Source organism: Sorex araneus, chromosome 2 (assembly GCF_027595985.1).
Source record: "Sorex araneus isolate mSorAra2 chromosome 2, mSorAra2.pri, whole genome shotgun sequence".
Lineage (NCBI taxonomy): Eukaryota > Metazoa > Chordata > Mammalia > Eulipotyphla > Soricidae > Sorex > Sorex araneus.
Genome location: NC_073303.1, coordinates 162,403,781 through 162,422,722, shown reverse-complemented (window position 1 = coordinate 162,422,722; position 18,942 = coordinate 162,403,781). Strand labels below are relative to the sequence as shown.

The following is an 18,942-nucleotide window of genomic DNA, read 5'->3' as shown; positions in this document are numbered from 1 at the left end:
GCTTTTCAGTCATTATTTTAGAGAGTTGTATCAAGGATGTGCTTATCTATTTCTTCTCAGTGACTAGTAATCACCATAGAGGCAGCTATTATTTTTTTTTTGAGGCAGCTATTATGATAAGAACTTTTGGACTTTTTAAAATAATATTGATATTGCTAGACCCTCAAGAATTTTTACTTGTTATCCAGGAAATTCAACAATTATGAGCAGGTCTATATTAAGTTCTAAATATGTTAGGATGATTATTCAAGTCCCAGTTATGAGACTTTAGTTTACCATGTGAAGTACTCCTGTGATTTGGGTAACTAGGAAATGTAGTCTTATTTTACTATATTAATGTGAAAGAATAATGAACTAAGTTGCTTTTAGCTTCATAAGTCATATTTCTTTTAGTATCAATGTGTAATTATTAACGAAAAAGTGGACGTGATCCCTATTCATTGTGTTTTTCTACAAGTAAACCAGTATATTTCTGATCTTAAATAAGAGTCTGCTTATTTCATATTTTTTAGATTATTATTTATGAAAAACCTTACTTCCATGGACAAGCAAGAGAATTTAACGAACACATAGATTCTGTCCCTAATTTTTTAAAAGATGATGTGGACTTTGTTGGAATTGGATCAATTCGTGTCATCGGTGGAGTGTGAGTTATATTTTTAGTATTTGATTTAATAGTATATAGATATATATTTAAGGCCAACACAAACACAAAGTTAAGCAGAGCACAGACAACTTGCCTTCATCTAAGAATATCTACTTTTTTGTTTATGAGAAACAAATTAGCAAATTTCATTTCAAAGACTGAATTTGTATGAGGGATTTTGATATAGATTAAATGTAGAAATAACTTTCAAAACTTAAACTCTCATTCTAAATATGGTATAGAAGATGAGAATTGCAAGGTAAAATGATTATTTTTCACAGATTATAGACTTGAATGAGTTTGCTGACTTTTCTCCCATCTTCTGTTGACTTCGTTGACTTTCTGTGTTCAAGACACTGCACAGTGACTTAGTCTAAGATCAATGAAGGACTCATTGATAGCGGTTTCTGGTGGCAAATCAAGTGATGGCCATTGCAGCCAAAATGGAAATAGAAAATACTATGCAATATGCTAGATATTTAATTCACATACATACTTGATCTGATTTATTGGTAATAATTTATTTCCTTATCCTTGAATTTAAAAATGTTTAGGAACTTGAAGACCAAACATGTTTTGGATAAACACAGTTTGTGTTTTCTGTTGTTCTTTAAGAACATCCATGCTTACTGTAAATCCTGCTATAAAGTATCTTTGTCTTTCTTCCCTTTGGGATCTTGAAAGTCTTTCCCATTAACTAGATTGTATTTTGCATTATTTTCCTAAGGTTTTTTTTGCAAGTATTTTATGAAAGTCAAGAAAATATTATGACTTGCATACAATATACAAATGCTCACTTTTTTATGACAACCATGTGGGGGAGGGTAGTGGGACGATTCACAACTCACTACACTATTTTTCCACCATTTCTCAACTTTAGGTAGCATAGCACCCTCTTCATCTCTGTCCCATCATTTTGTTGTTGTTTTGTTTTGGGTTTTGTGTTTGGGGCCACACCTGGCGATGCTCAGGGGTTACTCCTGCCTTTGCACTCAGGAATCACTCTTTGTGAGCTTGGAGGACCATTTGGAATGCTGGGAATTGAACCCAGGTCAGCCACATGCAAGGCAAGTGCCTTACCCACTGTATATCTCTACAACCCATCACTGTCCCATCTTGTGAAATCTGTAACAGTATCGTTTTGGGCATTGAGGGTGGGAAGTCAGTCTTCTGGGCAGTGATCAAGAGACTAGCAGCCACTATGATAATATTCTGACTGAAAGAGAGGGCCTGATGGTTCAGTGCTCAGGCAAAGGATGATGCAGTGCTACTCCATGTGTGAAGCTGGGGGCCACTGAATCACCTCTGTAGTGCTTGGAAGCTACCCCAAAGCAGTGCTCAAAGGAGCCATATAGTGCCAGGGCCACTTGAGCTATCTTCCTATGCCCCCCATCTTTTTTTAAAAATAACTCCAGATGACAAGTAATTTGAATCTTAATCAGATTTAATCTATTGAGAGATTTTTAACATAACTGAAATCTTAAAAGAGTTTTGAATTCTCATTACTTAACGGTTTACTAATTTGTCCTTTAAGAGGAAAGCCTTCTATATCATTTCTCCTTTGACCCACTTGTATATATTCAAGACATGTTTTCAGTTGTCACCTTTATATTGAAAAAAGCTTATAATTTGAAATTTTTATGTAAAATTAATTGTATGTACTATCTTAAAGAAAAGTTTTTATGACAAAACACTAAGATGAAATGTATATTTTAATGCTTGTGCCCTCTCTTCCCCTGCGATGCACATGATGGCATGTAGAAAGTGAGGAGGGATTCATAATCACTGAGCTCCTACTGTTATTTTGTGTATATTATATAAAATAATTTTGTTTTTATAAATTTCATAAATTTATAAAATTTTTATAAATTTTGTTTTATGTTTACATAAAATAATGTTTTTTATACCTTAACATTTGTAAAAGAAAGAACTCAGCTATACTAGCATTTGTTTGGTTGAACTTCAGAATTTAGAAGTCCTTAATACAGTGGCTTGAGCAATAGTCTTACATGGAATCTGCCCCACTGGATTGTTCAGTCTTGTAACTATACAGTATGCCTGAAGTCATATTCAAGTGGATTAACATGTATTATGAAACATCAATGCTTTAGATAGTATGAAGTTCTCCATGAAAATGTAAAAATTGTTCATTGTGTTCATCACTGTGTCCTATACTGACAGTTTTAGGTTAAAAGTTAAGAGACTTAAGTCCCTGGAAAGTACTGTGTCATAGTGCTTCCTGTTTCCATCACCACTGCTGACACAATGTTGGGAGCAACATTTCCCACCCATAAAATACTTAATGTTTGCATACATGTGGCCAGGGCTAATACCCACTACGCCACACTCCCCACTTCCTCTTTGTTAAATCCTTTCAGTCTGTCTTCTAGATCTGAAGTTAGTGAGAATTAACTGTATTTTTCATGCAGAGTAATTAAATAGAGTCACCATTGTGCGTTTCTACAAGGGCTGTCAGCAAAGTAAAAGGCATGTTTCAGGACCAGGAGATGGCTCAGTGAGCTGAAGGACTAACTTCAGTCTCCAGTACTGCATGGTCCTGGAGCATCGCCAGGAGTGAGCCTCAAAGCCCTGAACATCATCGGCTGTGGCACACCAGCCGTCTTCCTTTCCTCCGTGAAGGAGAAGAGTCTCTGAATCTCATCCTGCATTTGTAGCTTTTGCCATTGGCTGATTGTACTTTTCATTAGATTTTACTTTGACAAAATAGTCTACCATGTTGATATGAGGTATCCGGTCATATCAGGAACATTTATTGAACTAAATTTAGTGAATGTTTCATTATTACAACTCTATTGTGGTGGTGTGACAGTTAACCCTCAATTGGAAAAAGTGCTCACAGTATGAAATAATTGATCCATAAAGCATGCATCACTTTCCTGCCTCTGTCAATGGGAACACAATTAATGTGTTGTTTTTTCAAATACCGTGACATGCAGTTGAGTGCTTTATCATGATTTCTTTGATTTCTTCCTTGACCTATAATTTGATGAATGTCTCAATCAGATGAATGTCTCTACTTCTAGATGGGTTGCCTATGAAAAAGAACATTTTAAAGGCCAGCAGTTCCTGCTTGAAGAAGGAGATTTTGAAGACAGTAGTGCCTGTAGGGCATTAAGTGGCCCCATCTTGTCTTTTCGGTACTTACAAGCTGTGAGTTGGCTTCCTTATTCTTAAATTTTCTGATTTTTCATGAAAATTACACTGATTTGATATCTGATAGAATATGAGGTTATACAAGATTAGTAATGCCTGAAAACATGAAGGTAAATTGTGTATGTTTAGATGACGTATTTTTTAACTGCTGTGATTATGAAATAGTATTTACCTTTACTTTTTTATCCATTGATTCTATCATATTTTAGCCTCCTTTTTTTGTAGATGCCAGGTATTAGAGATTAATTGGAGACTCAACACTGCACTGGTTGGGAATATAGGAGTAAAATAAAAGTTTTTGACTGTGTTGCTCTAATTGAATTAATCACAAAGTACACAGGGCACCCAGATAAAGGTCATTTACTCCCACTTGAACTTAGAGAAGATGACACTCCGAGCTGAAATTTCAAGCCTAACATTTAGTTGGGTAAGAAATTGCAGCACAACAGAGTAAAGGAATAAAAGGCACATTCCGTTTTAACAAGAAACTAACATAAGACAAGGATATTGCCACTGGTTTTCCATTGGAGATAATTTCACTTCCTGGGAGATGTTTGGATTTGCCATGATTTGGGGTGGGAGAGTCCTACTGACCTGCAGTCACCAGAGGCTCCAAAAATGCTGTTACCTCCACAATCCCCGGGTTATAATAAGGTTGAGATTAAAAAAGCCTTATCTAAGGAGAGCTAGTGTATTTGAGAAATATTGGTATCCTAGAGAGAAATTCGGGATAATAACTACAGAGCCAGATAATGATGGCCCTGATATACCATATTGAAGAGTTTTGATATTACTTTTTGTTGACCAGACCATGGCACACTAATTGATTTTGGTTTTAGGGAAAATTATTTGTGCTTCGGAAAGACATTTATTTATGTGGAATCTTTATGATAATCCTAACATTTTTATAGGAACTTACTAGTGGCTTTACATGCATGCTTGCATTTAATCTTCCTAGAGATGGTGCAATACAGACTCTCACTGTTCCCATCAGGCACGGAATCTGAGATGTGAGAGATTAGGTATTATGCCTATCATTTTAGTCTCTCTAACTCTAAAACCCATGTATGTTATCCACTTTTCCTCTGTTGCAGAATAGTTGGCTATAAAGGTTCTGTAGCAGTGGAAAACTTATTCAGCCAAAGGCATATTAACATTTCATTTGTAACTATAAACTATATGGTCATTTTGAAGGCCCTACGTGCATAGTAAATTTTTCCATAATTTTCAGATCACTTGTAATTTAAGTTTATGTTCAAAGCATTTTCATATTAAATATCCTTTTAAAATATACATATGTTTAGACAGATTTGATTTTTATATATTTCCATGTTACAAAAAATTTAAGAATTATTAAGCTGTATTTGGAAATACATTTTCTGGATGTAGCATAATGGGGATGAGTTTCAATTTTTTAAAAAACCATTTTTATTGAGGTACCAGGATTAATAGTACTGTTAATTATACTTTTCACATACGCATCATTACATCACCACAGGCATCACCACAGCACCCGCTTCCCTCCACCAGTGTCCCAGGGGCTCCTCCTAGGTTGTCGGAACTAGAGATTCTATAGACAATAATCACTGGTTCTGATGACTTTGGCCATTTGTTGTTCCCCTTACTATTAAATTTTGAAACCACTTTCTTTGAGTCAAGATTTTCAAGTAAAAGCTGTACCTATGAAATGTGCAAGGTTGGTGAGTTTGGAGATGAGTTGTGGACCTGTGAAATAGTCACCCCCATCAAGGCCACAGGCCTCTCCATCATCTCCTAGTTCCTACTGCTCCTTCTTTTCACAGCAGCTTGTCATTTTATCATCAGAACCTTGAATGTAAGATATACGCTCTTAGAAAAATTTAAGCTTACATTCTTACATACAGAATTATTAGCTGTGGGATTTGAAAACCCTTGTAGTGGTCACAAGTCAGTTAAACAGCTAAACTGAGGTGTGACCTCTCTTTCCCATATAAGCTCTCTGATATCTCTGTGCTACCTCTGACCTGGTTAGAATGAAGCATTCCACATAAAATCTTAAAAATTGAAAAAATAGAAAATGGACAGTAAGGACAGATATAAAAGCTGCCTAGTACAGTGCAGTTTTGTAATGTCCTGGCTCCACTCCCTGCAACACTGTAGATCTGCTAAGGTCAGATTCCGGACATGTTACTTTGGGCAGATGTGATTTGTGTCATGGGTGCTTTGGAGAGGACAAGCAGAAATGTGTTCCAGTGCCAAATGAATCAGGCAGATCTATTGACTTGGAGTTGCTTATTTTGTACAGGGACAAGAAGGAGTAGAGCAGTGTTTAGACTCTAGGGATTAATGTAGGAATTTCTTATTCCTTTACTTCCTCAGTAAAACCCTTTTAATGTGCTTGTTTTCCCTCAGTTTAAGTGCACTAGCTTAACTTTCGGATTTGCTCTTGTTATGATTTTCAGCCTTTGAGCCTCTTTTCCCATCTCTGAAGCCTTGTGTTATGCAGTAGAAGCCTTGGATTCCTCTAACGTGATAGATTTCTCAGATCTCCTGGTATCCCGTCGTATGTTGCTCGCTAGGGATTATAGTGTAAAGACCCCAGAGCCCAACAGGCTGAGGGATTTCATAGAATTTAAAAATAAATTGCTGGGGGGCTGGAGTGATAGCACAGCGGGTAGGGCATTTGCCTTGCACGCAGCGGACCCGGGTTCGAATCCCAGCATCCCATATGGTCCCCTGAGCACGGCCAGGGATAATTCCTGAGTGCAGAGCCAGGAGTAACCCCTGTGCAGAGCCAGGTGTGACCCAAAAAGCAAAAAAAAAAAAAAATTGCTGGGTCTAGGGAGATCGCTTCAGCCTTAGAGCACATACTTCGAATGAGCAAGGCTCTGGGTTGGGTCCCCAGAACCACCAAGGAGACACCCGGGGGTCCCTGAGCCCCACAGGATCTGACCCCCAGACTGGCAGGCCTGAGCAATAAGGATATTAGGTCTGTTCCACCAGCCCAGAATTGCTGAGAGGCCCCCACCTTACCTTGGTCCCTGGGGGCTGCTCTTGTATTAAAAAAAAAAAATCAAATTATTGTTCCTTAGTTCCTTTGGGTTTGTAGGAGTTACTCATTATGGTTTTTTTTTTTTTAACAAAACAGGAGTATTATATGAGACTATATTTAACTATCCAGAATTTTCAACAGATTGAAATGTTCTAAAAATATTCAAATATGAGGTCATCCCATTATTCATTCTTCTCCAGTCAGAGCTTCGCTTAAATTTTTTGTAACAAAGTTTGAAGTCTTGAAAGTGTGGACAGCAGTGACCTCGTGAGCTCCTTGGGCTCACCTGGGACCTGACTCTGGATGTCTGATGTGATCTCCTCCTGATGTGGGCAGTTTTACGTTTTGGAGCTTTTGGTTTTTCCCGCAAAGTTGACATCACGCTTTGATATGTAACCTCTGGAGATTTCGCCCAGGAGAGTGGAGGAGTGGAGGTGGCTTACTATGAGTGCCCTGCCCAGCAGGGGTACCATCTTGATGGCAGCTGGTCAGCAGGTCAGATCAGGTATATTTGATAGGCTTGGGGGAAAAAAAAGTGCAAAGAGAGTCAAGATTAGGAGAGTACTTAGGAGAGGGGTAAAAAAGGAAGACAAAAATCTGCACAGCAAGAGAAGTTAGGAATAGCTAGGGTTTAGCTCAGTGGTAGAGGTTCTTGCTATGCATCTGTGAGGTCCTGAGTTCAGTCTCCAGAATAGAGAGTGTGAACAGAAATTAAAGCTGACGAGGAGACAGTGTGACTTGGAGAGTCCCACGACCCTTGGCCAAGGTGGTTGGTGGGAATGTTAGTGTAGCAAAGACAGACCCAAGTCCCGTTGCCAGCCTTGTCCTTGGCAGAGGCTCCTCTCTGCCACTCAGCCCAGGCTGCATCGTCGCCAGGATGCCTGTGCGTCCAGCCTGCTTCTCAGTTCACCCTCCTCCCTGCCCCCACCTCTGCATGACCACACACTGCAGTTTGTCCAAATCGTTGGTCAGGATGCCATCGTTGGTCATCATGCCATAACATGTTTTAATTTTTAATGAAAGAACACAAATGCAGCTCTTAGGCATGTAGTTCTGTTCATCTTTGTCTCGTTTTACACTGACATAACCAGTGGCCCATATGCCGTCTCGGCTGCTCCCTGCTCCCCGTATTCCTACAGACATAGCAGCGAGTAGGGAAGAGGGAGACAGAGAAATCGCAGAAGCAGAGAATCACCGTGCTCTCGAGCAGTGTTTCTAGCCTTCTTCTGACCTGGCTCCCTCCTAGGGCCCCTGGGGCCTGCAGTACTCCTGGTTAGCCCCCGTGCTCATGCTGTGCTCCCCTCGCCCCATTTACCTGTGGCCTCCTTGGAATATCCTGGGGCCCACAGGGAGTTCATACGGCCCCTGGTAGAAAAGCACCATTCAGGAGTCACCAGAGTGAGGACACGAAGACAGAGTGCAGAGGGTAGGGTGCTTGCTTTGCATACTCCTGGCCCTGCTTCAGTTTCCACGTATGGTCCCCAAAGCACAACAAAGTGTAATCCCTTGAGCACCACTGGCATGTCATTAATTCCCTTCTCCCTACTCCACCTCCAGGAGTCACTTGTTACCCAGAGCTACTGACGAACCTTCCCTTTATGGTGGTGTCTGACTCGGTTGGTGGCTGTACATAGTGGTTCCTGACCAAGACCCAGACGGGTCCCCCCTCAGCAGCCATCATCTCATTGTATCCTTACAGCTGCCTTGCAGTAATTGCACACTTTGAGAAATAGAATTAACTTCAGAATTTTGGGCCCTGGAAGTTTATGTCATCAGTGGGACCAGGGTTGTTGACATGGTTCCCAGGTTATTCGCATATTTAAACTGGTCAAGTGGTTCTTGGAAAAATAGTTCCTGCTAGCTTTAAATGTAAGCACATTATTTGAGGATCTGTTTTTCATAAAATAACTGGTGTTTTGGTTTTCTTTGGACCTGGCTCTGTGCTGAGGGATTACTCCTAGTGATACTCAGAGGACCAGGTGTTTCTAGGGGTTGAACCCAGGCCTTGCATGCAAAGCATGCACTTAGCCTGTTAGGCAATTTTCAGGCTCAAAAAGTCACTGTTTCTAAGAACCTCTTAAAGACATTAAGGACTTTACAGTTAGATGTGCATGCGTGTGCACACATATACACACATATTTATATTTCTGTAACTTAAAGGTTTAGGAGAGCGCAAGAGAGATAATGTACGTGTATTTTGAAAATAGATTTTAATAAATGAGGGGATGTGAGGTGGATGAAGTGGTGAGGTCACCCAGCTCCCATTTTTAAGAGCCATGTGGGGTTAATGAAGTTGGCAGGCATTCTCAGGTTCCAGTGGAAGAGTCAAAAATACAGTTATGGGTTGAGATTATGTTATAATAAAATGTTGATAGAAAGTAATCAATTTTTATCCTAAAATTTCAGATAAAAGTGACTTAGTTGTCAGGAATTTTAAGAATCCCTGAAAGTTAAATCAATAAAGTACAAGAGAATTTTTTTAAGATTTATTTCTACCTTATTTTGATTTCTCACAATGCAGTTTTTCCTGTTCTTATGGAATAAATTTATCTCCCAGAAATTGTCTATTAGATTATTTTTATAATACATTAAAAAGGAAAGAGAAATGATATTACTAAGACTTAGGTTGGTAATATTTCCTCATAGGCCTAAGACTTGATTAATACACACTGAAGTATAATGTAATAGGAAGAGATTTTTGTTTTTTTAATGTTTTTTTATCTTCTAATTTAGAATGTTCTGAATTTTAATATGTAAAGTAAAATTGATCTGTATTACAGTAACTTTTGAATTAATTTTCCTCCTGTCTTTCCTCCTATCTTTTTTAAAAAAACAAAACAAAACCGGTTTTGTAATCTTAGCAGCCTAAAATTTTTCTCCCTTAGATTTATATCTGACAGTGACTAAGAACTGAAGTTAGATGATAGATGTGGACTCAACATCAATCTGTTTCTTAGTAGTTGTGTTATTTCAGGCAAATCACTTCATTTTCTTAGCTGTAAAATGAGCTGTAAAAATTTAAAAAAAATTAAATTTTTAGTTTAAAAATTAAAATGTAAAATGTCATTTTGCATTTACATTTAATCTCATAGGAATGCTTTTTTGGAAGTATTATAGACAAAGCTAGCTGGTGTTAGGTATACATTTTAATTGTTAACGTGTCAAACACTCTTCTGTATTAGTAGCGAAAGTTTCATTTTTATGCATCTTTTTCATACTTACTTTTCATACTTACTATAGCTTTTTACTATATGTAAGCATGTAAATATTTTATCATATAATTTTTGTAAACGTAATATTTTAATTGTTCTGAGCAATAGCACAGCGTTCACCTTGCACGCAGCCGACCCTCTCAGAGAGGGTTTGATTTCTCTGTCCCTCTCAGAGTTCAGCAAGCTACCAAGAGTATCCCGCCCTCACAGCAGAGCCTGGCAAGCTACCTATAGAGTATTCCATATGCCAAAAACAGTAACAAGTCTCACAATGGAGATGTTACTGGTGCCCACTTGAGCAAATCAATGAACAACGAGATGATAGTGCTATGACAGTGCTGATATTTTAATGAGAATTTCAGGTTCATAATAAATAGTTTCACTCTTAAATACATTTTTTAATTTCTTAAATAGCTGCACAGTTTGAATTTACATAAAGGGAAGTCATGCAATTTACTGCTACAAAGATTGATCTAAAGAGCATCAGGCTGAAGGAATTTAGAGAGGGACAAATATAGAATGATCACTCTCATATGCCAGATATGAAGAACCATAGTTGGGGAGTGACAGATGCCCAGAGACAATAGAATAGAAGAGCATGAGAACTGGTCTTCACTAGGAAGCTTGCCAGTGGTGTGGGGGTTGGGGGATAGGTCAGGGAAGAGAATGCAAAGACTGGGGGAGTGATCCCTGATCACAGGGCCAGAAGGGAGTCCTGAGCACCACCGGGTATGGCCCCAAAACCAACAGAAAGAGACAGTGGTGGAGGGAAAACTGAGGGGTAGGTGGGAAACTGGGGACATTGGTGGAAGGATTGGTGCTGGAACATTGTACACCTGAAACTTAATCATGAATAACTTTGTAACTCAGTTGTTCATGGTGATTAGATAAAAAATAAAATTCATAATTAATAAATTAACATCAACATTGTCCTGTGACAAAATTGGATTTATATATTCATCTTAATTTTAAAAATGGAAACTGTATCTAATAGTTGTCAGCTCTACTTTCTTTACTTTTACTATTGAAATTAGACATTTGCACTTTGGTTTCTAATATTTTTTCATGCATTATATTTTTTGCTGATTTTAAGAAAATCCGAAGTTTTTCTCAGTATTTTGTTTTAAATATGTTTTCTGGTCATAAATGTTTTTAATTTCTGTCCTTTTAATACTTTAGTTATTTTTGTCAAGAAATTTAATCTACCTTTCTTACATTTCAGCTTATAAAATTCCATCCCATGTTACCCCATACCAGATTGTATATTTACTTTTTTAAAAAATTACAAAGTTACAAAGATATTTATGCTTAAATTTCAGGTGTATATGGCCTCTAGCACCAGTTCCTTCACCAGAGCCCACTACCCTCCGCCAGTGTTCACAGTGGCCACCCCGCCCCCAGCCTGCCTCTGCTAGGCACCACTGTCCTAGTGTTCCCTTCCCTAACTTATCTCCTCCACACCGCCCCCACCACACCACCCTGTGGCTTGCTACTCAAGACCAATTCTCCAGCTCTTTGTGCTTCCTTTGTATTGACTTTGCACTTTGATAGGTACACATGAAACTTCAGTTTCATTTAGAATTGGTGCTTATATGATACCTTACCTGTCGACCAATATCCATATATATATATGTATATATATATATGAAAATAATGTTTTTTCTGGTTAAAGAAAATTCAGACTTTTTTTCCCTCTAATTCTGAGCAGCAGCTGTTCATACTCTTTCTAGCGCCATTTAAAATTCTTTCTAGAGCCATCGTTTTTTGCATAAAATGTATTCCACAAGTATGTGAAAGTTATGCTGTGATTTAGTGAGCCATTAAACAAAATACCAATTTCTAAACTTGTTTCTCTCTAGAATTTTATAGAATCTTCCATCACGCTGTTTGAATCTTACCTAGAAAGTGGGAAATTTATTGACATTACAAATCAGGAGATTTCTGACCTCGAAGAAATTGGCTTTGGCAGTGAAACAAAATCCATTCATGTTAAAAGTGGAGTGTAAGTTGTTTACTTCTCTGAGAACCTTGGGAAGTTCTTTGCAGTTAAAAATTGTTGGTTGTTCCATTCTGTATCACTTCTGTTTTTCTTTTCTTTGGGCTAGATGGGTCGCCTACCAGCAGAAGTTCTTCTGTGGAGAACAGTACATTTTAGAGAAGGGGAAATACAAATGCTATTTTGACTGGGGAGGATCAAATAATATAATCATGTCAATCCGACCTATCCAGCTGGTGAGTTGTTATGTATGAACATGACCATTGCCAATGGAATATAATGGCATGCACCTGAATATCTGGAACAGGCTTTTTAAAAGTGAATTTTTTAATTGTATGAATGTATAGAGACATGGCAACAGTAGATGCATTTCTATGGACTCTGTAGAGAGTTCATGGGAATTATGAGCACATTGATAAGAACGTGCTGTGATTTGGCCAGTTTAACCATGCATCAGCATAGCATTACCTGTGATATGTCAGACACTCTACTGATCAGTGGAGATAGTAAGTGGGTATGGCGGTAGATAAGGGGCTTCTAGCAGAGATGGATATATGGGCAGGTAGAGCATGATTAATAAATAAATGAAGTACGGAGTGGTGCCAGGACAGCATTCTAAATCTGGAGTTGAGGTTCTTGCTGCAGAAATGGATGCATTCATAGAGAGATATCCATAAGGATGAAAGTAATGTTGCCATGCAGGGAGTGATGCAAAAAGGATATTTTAGCAAAAAGGAACAAGTCTTATGCATGCAGAATCACAGTGTTTTGAAAATGTGTAGCCTGTTTGGAATATAAGAAACACCGAAAAACAGTAAGCGTGTAGTGATATAAGGAAGAAAGGTGAGAAATTCATAATATTAGTCCAATGGACATGGCCACATGCTTCCTTAGTTCCAATGTTACTTAAATTTGCGGTTAATAAGAATGTTATTATAATAAAATATAGCGTAGACTGTTAAGGATTTTAAAAAACGGTTAAAAAAAATCAAATGAATTGGGGCAGAGAGATTGCACAGTGGGTAGGGCACTTGCCTTGCATGTACCTGACCTGAGTTTGATCCCCCAAATCCCATATGGTGCCCCGAGCAATGCCAGGAGCATTTCTGAGTGCAGAGTCAGGAGTAACCCTTGAGCATCACAGGTTGTGGCCTGAAGCAAAAAAATAAGAAAGAAAGAAAAAAGAAATAAAATGAATTGTTCAGATAGTTTTATTTTCTGTTTTTCAGAGGGTATTTTCAAAACTTAAAAAAAATACAACTGAAGTGGTATGATTTCTGTTTTTCATGTGTTTTTATATATTTTTCAGGAACCACTTGGGATAAATGAGCCGCCACATTTGGTATGTTTAAAAATAATATTAATTTGCAGTTATTCAGTTGTTTATTAAAAATGACTTTGGACCCTTATTCTCAGATCTTTTTGCTTGAGATAACTTATGATGGCAGGGCAGTTTAATATACTTGGTACCTGCTAAAGAGAAGAAAGAGCGTCAATCTTTGATAATGATTATATTGACCTGAATTTGTCACAGTGCCATTTGTTTTCTCCTGATAGAGCTTTTGCTCTGACACTTTGGTACGATTTTAAACCACTGCCTCTCTGCTCTTTGACATCCCCAGTCTGTTCTTCAACGTCATGTTCCTTAGCATGGTGGATTATGCTGTCTTTGAAAGAGCAAATTTACCATGAGAAATGGCTGTCTTGGTGTGACTATACAGTAAATGTATTTCTAATACCTAAGTCAATGTTTTTTAAAAAGCAGTAATGATATTGCAGCCCTACTTCTTGATTTCTAATGTGTTAATGGTCTGAAGAATTCAATTATATGCTGGAGACTAACATTTGTTTATTAACCATTTAGGGCTAGAAATTGTGCTTATTTTGTGCTTCTAATAACACAGTAATGTTAGCGTCAATCCCATTTATTGATAAGAAAACTGAGATTTAGAATTTGAGTCATTTCACAAAGTTTAAATTAGCAAAATGAACCTTTTTCGGTATACTCACCCTGTTTAACAAAATCAAGATTTCATGATTTTCAAATCAAAGAAAAACATGATATGAGCGAAGACAATCATGAAAGTGAAAAAGAGAAAAGAGACACTGTTTTATCTGTCTCATTTTAAATAACAAATCTGGAATTTTTTTCTCTCACCAAGTGAAACACGGTAGCTTTAAGCATTTGACACTAGATAGCTTTACATAATTTTAAATGTTCTTTCTCTGTGGGTGTGTATGTGTTTTACATTCATGTCAGTGTTTGAAGATTTCAAATGGGCTTACTGTGACCACGTTTCTGTTTACAGTGCTTTCAGGTTTAATTCTGTTCTGATTAGCTCAGGCCTGTTCGGAACATTTCCTTTGCGGCTATAATTGAGTTGTTGTATTTGGAGATACTTCCTGCCAGATCTTTGTTTTGAATCTTTGAAAACTACCAACTATGGATTTTTAAAGATCTTTTTACACAAATCGACATGAGTAAATAGATACACAGGGATAAATCCAAACCACGCGTTTTTCTGGGTTTTTAAAGTGCCAATAAAAGTTCATATTCTTTGAAGTTCTGTTTACTCTTTGTCCCTGTTGTCTTCTATGGCTTCCTTGTTTGGGGCACATTTCTTGGAAGACTTTCATTTTGTTTTTGTTTTGAGGCCACACCCATTTGTCTCTAGCAACTGCTCCCAGCTCTGGACTTGGGGTGTGGGGTGGGTAAATGTCAGGTCAGGTGGCCCTGCAGGGTCAGGTGTCTTGCCAGGAGCCTCCCGTATGCAAGGTTTCTGTTCCAGCTATCTCCCCAGCCCGGAGGACTTTCTTTGTAGTATTTTCAGCCCTAGTTGAAGACAAATGCAGCAGCACAAAAAACCCAATGCTGTTGTCCCCATTTCATTTTTCTGGATATGGTTCAACTCTTGCCTTATTGAATAAGCATTTTTGAAAACTATGTGATAATTGGATTATTTGGTTAGAGACAGAGCCTCCTTAATGTGCCCATTATCAAAGCTCTTATTATTTCTATTGAACCACATTTTCAGAATGTTTTGCTTGCTCTTATTCACATAAAAAACAGTGGGTCTTGGCTGCCTCTGGTTCCATTCAGTAATGAGAAAGTATTTTATGCTTCACAATTTAGTTGCTGTGTTCAGATGTGATAGTTATTTTCCCTGTCTAAGGATGAAAAAATTTACATGTAAGTGTTCAAGTTGGCATGTGGATTTTTAAAAATAACAGTGACTTTATCTGTTCTATCTTTTCTTGGGCTTCTTATGGTGGCTTAATTAAAAGGAATTTTAAGAAACCTAAGAAAAGCTAGAATATGTGCATGTATTAAAATTAATACACAAGATGAAAATTCTTCTAATGTTGTTGATGGGCAGAAAAATTGTGATGAACTATATCTTCTTTAGAAATAGAACACCACTTTTTATTGAGAAGATAAATTTTACTCCTATTCTTTTTAATATTTTATTCCCATCGCTAACTCTTAATTGCCTTCTCAGTATATACAGGATTCATTTGAGCTCTTCATGAAAAGCAGTCGGCAATTTTTGTTGTATTTGTTCCCAAACCAAAAAAGTCAGATTGTGGATTATATTCTTATTGTCATTCTCTCTCTCTCTCTCTCTCTCTCTCTATATATATATATATGTATATATATATATACACACACACATATGTATGCATGTATGTTTCAATTATCAGAAATCTCAGCTTAAATCCTTAAATCTTTACTGGGGGACTTGGGGGGAGAACTATACCCTGCAATGCTCAGGGCTTGTTCCTTGTTCTAAATTCAGGAATCACTCCTGGTGATACTTGGGGGACTTATGGGGTGCTTGGGGATTAAAGCAGGTCAGCCATATATAAGGCAAGTGCCTTAGTCCTATAGTCTCTCTCTGGCCCCTTTGAATCTTATAAAAGTAGATTAGTTGTCAGGGAAGCTGTAGTTTGGTACCGTTCTCTACAAATTTTAGTTTTCCTCTTTGGCCCAACCACCCAACTTCCTTTCCTAAAATCTTTCCAAATCCATTTGCAAGTACAGTTAAAATTTGTATCATTTAAATATTGAGTCCCTGTTTCATCGTCTGTGGTACTATAGTTGAGCCAAAGCAACTGGGCATCTACTTGCACTGGATAATTTGACTCATTGAATTTTAAAGTGCTCATGGGAGCTTTAATAACTGTAGTCACTATTATGAAAAGCGTACTAGGAAAAGAAGATTTTTTGTCAAGTGTTAGTAAAATTCAAGAGTAAAGGGAATTTTTTTTGTGCGTCTATAACCAGATCATTTTATGAAATTCAAAGACCAGATGCACTCAAGAAGTGGTAATTAAATAAAGCTTTTATGTAAATAAAGCTTTATTTGAGCAATAAAGGAAGTAAAGTTAAAGTGGAATATGTGATATGAGAAGTCTGTAATATTGCAGTGTGTGATAGTGTGAAAGAGAGGTGAAAGCAAGACTTTATCAATGTGTTTATGTGAGAGGGAAAGACAGAAAAAGAAAAATTCAATACATATTTTCTTTGGAATAAATAAAATCACATTAAATTTATTTTCATATGCTGAAATAAATTGAGCATAACTTCTGTAGCTAGTCAGTAATTAAGCTTTGGGATTTTAGTTTTTTATGTTAGACTTAAGGCCATAAATAAAAAGTATTAATACGAAGTGTTTCGGCAAATTCTTTATCATAAAATGGTGATCATTTCTGCCTTAAGGGTAATTCTAAAGAACTAATATGTGTGAAATGACATTTTGCAAAATAGCGGTATGCTGTGAGCTTTTTTTGGTTTATTTATATATTTTTAATTTCCATATAATTTGCGGGGGAGTGGCGCTGGTAAGGTTTAAGCCATGCCCAGATGACAGGGAGGGAAATTAGTGCATTTGCATTTTAAAGGGTACATTTTGAAATAAACTATTTCTAAGCTATTTCAAATGCTTTACCTAGGTTCTAAGCAAATCAGCTGAGTTGTTTTATACATTTCTTTTCCATCAGTCTGGAAAAGACATTAAAATACTTACCACCTAGTTTTTCCCAGGATTTAATTTCACCACCAACAGAAAGCATAATTAAAACCATTAATAAACTCAGTTTGTTTCTGTATTGGTCCTACTTCAGAACATTATTTTGAGAATTGTTCTATTTGAGGCATTTGGAAGGAAGTCAAAATAGAGAGTCATCTTACTGGGTTGGGACAAATTTGGGTTAAATCATATACCACTCATTTTTAGAGTAAAAGTAAATAGATATCAGCAGTCAGTTTGGTTTTTCTGTTTGGACAAATAATATTTTAATTCATACTCACTGGAAGAGTATGTGTATGAACTTTAATATATAGAAAGTATAGGAAGACTGAAATAAAAGCTGAAGGCTACTCTATACCATCTGGAATTTGCTTTACCTGGATTGCATACCTGTATGCATACCTGTAGAATGCAGATTACTATATCTCTGGTTGTAAAAGGAATTAAGAGTTAAGATTTCATTTATACAAGATTGGACATTTCATGATGAAAATTGCAGAATAAATTTTTAAGCTCAACAAAATAAAAATAACAGTTGGAAATACAAGTAGTGAAAAATTTGGCCACAATTCTGTGACTTTTCTGATTTGTATTCTGTATTAAGATATTTGCATGTTGTAGCATGTGGCCATATTCATGACCACGTGACATCTCATATGTTAGTAATCTCTTATACAAGAGCTTACTGTATCCAGAGTGAAATACAATTTTCACATATTTTCCTCTTAAGAAAACTTTTTTAAATCATTGTTTTAGCGGATTATTCATAGCAAGCAGTACAAAATAAATTATGTAGGTCCAGCTTTGGTGGCAGGGTTTCGGGGTCAGGGTGAATACATTTGAAATATGGTGGTGGGTAGGTATAATGGGGTGGGATTGGTGTTGAAATATTAAATGTAACAAATTGTTGTGAACAACTTCATAAAAATGAAATTAAAAATAAAGACATTTGTAGACATTTGCATGTTGAGGAGTCATATTTTTGAAAGCTAAATGTGATTTGCTTTTAGCATTATATTTTTAAACGTTTTGTTTCAAAGCAGTATGAAAAACTACTACCCAGAATATATGCTCATTTCTGGAAATTTAAGTGACCGCTTGCATAGATATATAGAATTGTTCTTATACAGAACTAGTGTTTCAGAGTTCAGTCTAACTTTATTTTCTTTTCTCTTAGTATCCTTTGTGTCAATCACAAGATGATGACAGATGCTTGCTAGATCACACCCTTGTAAGACAGGGAGTTTCTTAGTGTTTTAATGTCCCAGATTCAACCTGGTTTCACAAAAGGAAATTCCTGTTGTGCAAGCCAGTTTCAGGGTGAATTGGCTGTCTGACCTGTCTGGTTTTGGATGACGTTTTACACCCAGGCCATCAGAACCCAAAATGCTAAGAAAAAAGTTCTTAGAACTCAGAGTCCATCCATCTCTAGGAAGGTGATGAAGATGAAAGCAGCAAACATTAGCTAGTCAGAGAGGCCTTATTTTCTATGACAGGTTAGGAAGAGAAAGGGACGGTTTATTCGCATGTGTGCTTCGCTGCAGCACACCCCTGTCAGTGCAGGCGGGGCCTGTGGACCACGCGATTTCTAGGTTCCATTATGATTTACGTGGCTCACTCATATTTTTCTTAGCTCTTGTAAACCCCAGACCAGTAGAATGCAGATTACTATATCTCTGGTTGTAAAAGGAATTAAGAGTTAAGATTTCATATGTTTTTCTGGACAAAAATGACTAAAATGCAAATGTAGTCATATAAAACTCTTAGCTATACATTGCATGTTTTTTGTTTTTACCAGTAAACTGAAGCCTGTAAATGAAAGACATTTTCAGACATCTTTTAACCATAAATCT

At 37.1% G+C, this 18,942-nt stretch overlaps 1 protein-coding gene across 2 annotated transcripts in view; it reads left to right on the top strand.

Annotated features, from left to right (window-relative positions):
• Window positions 1-18,942, top strand: part of CRYBG3 (crystallin beta-gamma domain containing 3) — a 121,635-nt gene that overhangs the window by 70,929 nt on the left and 31,764 nt on the right. For both annotated transcript variants that reach the window (XM_055127055.1, XM_004607010.2), the window contains exons 11-15: window positions 513-646; window positions 3,691-3,817; window positions 11,923-12,065; window positions 12,169-12,295; window positions 13,369-13,401. In XM_055127055.1, the coding sequence (XP_054983030.1) occupies window positions 513-646; window positions 3,691-3,817; window positions 11,923-12,065; window positions 12,169-12,295; window positions 13,369-13,401 (564 nt within the window). The remainder of the gene's footprint in view (window positions 1-512; window positions 647-3,690; window positions 3,818-11,922; window positions 12,066-12,168; window positions 12,296-13,368; window positions 13,402-18,942) is intronic.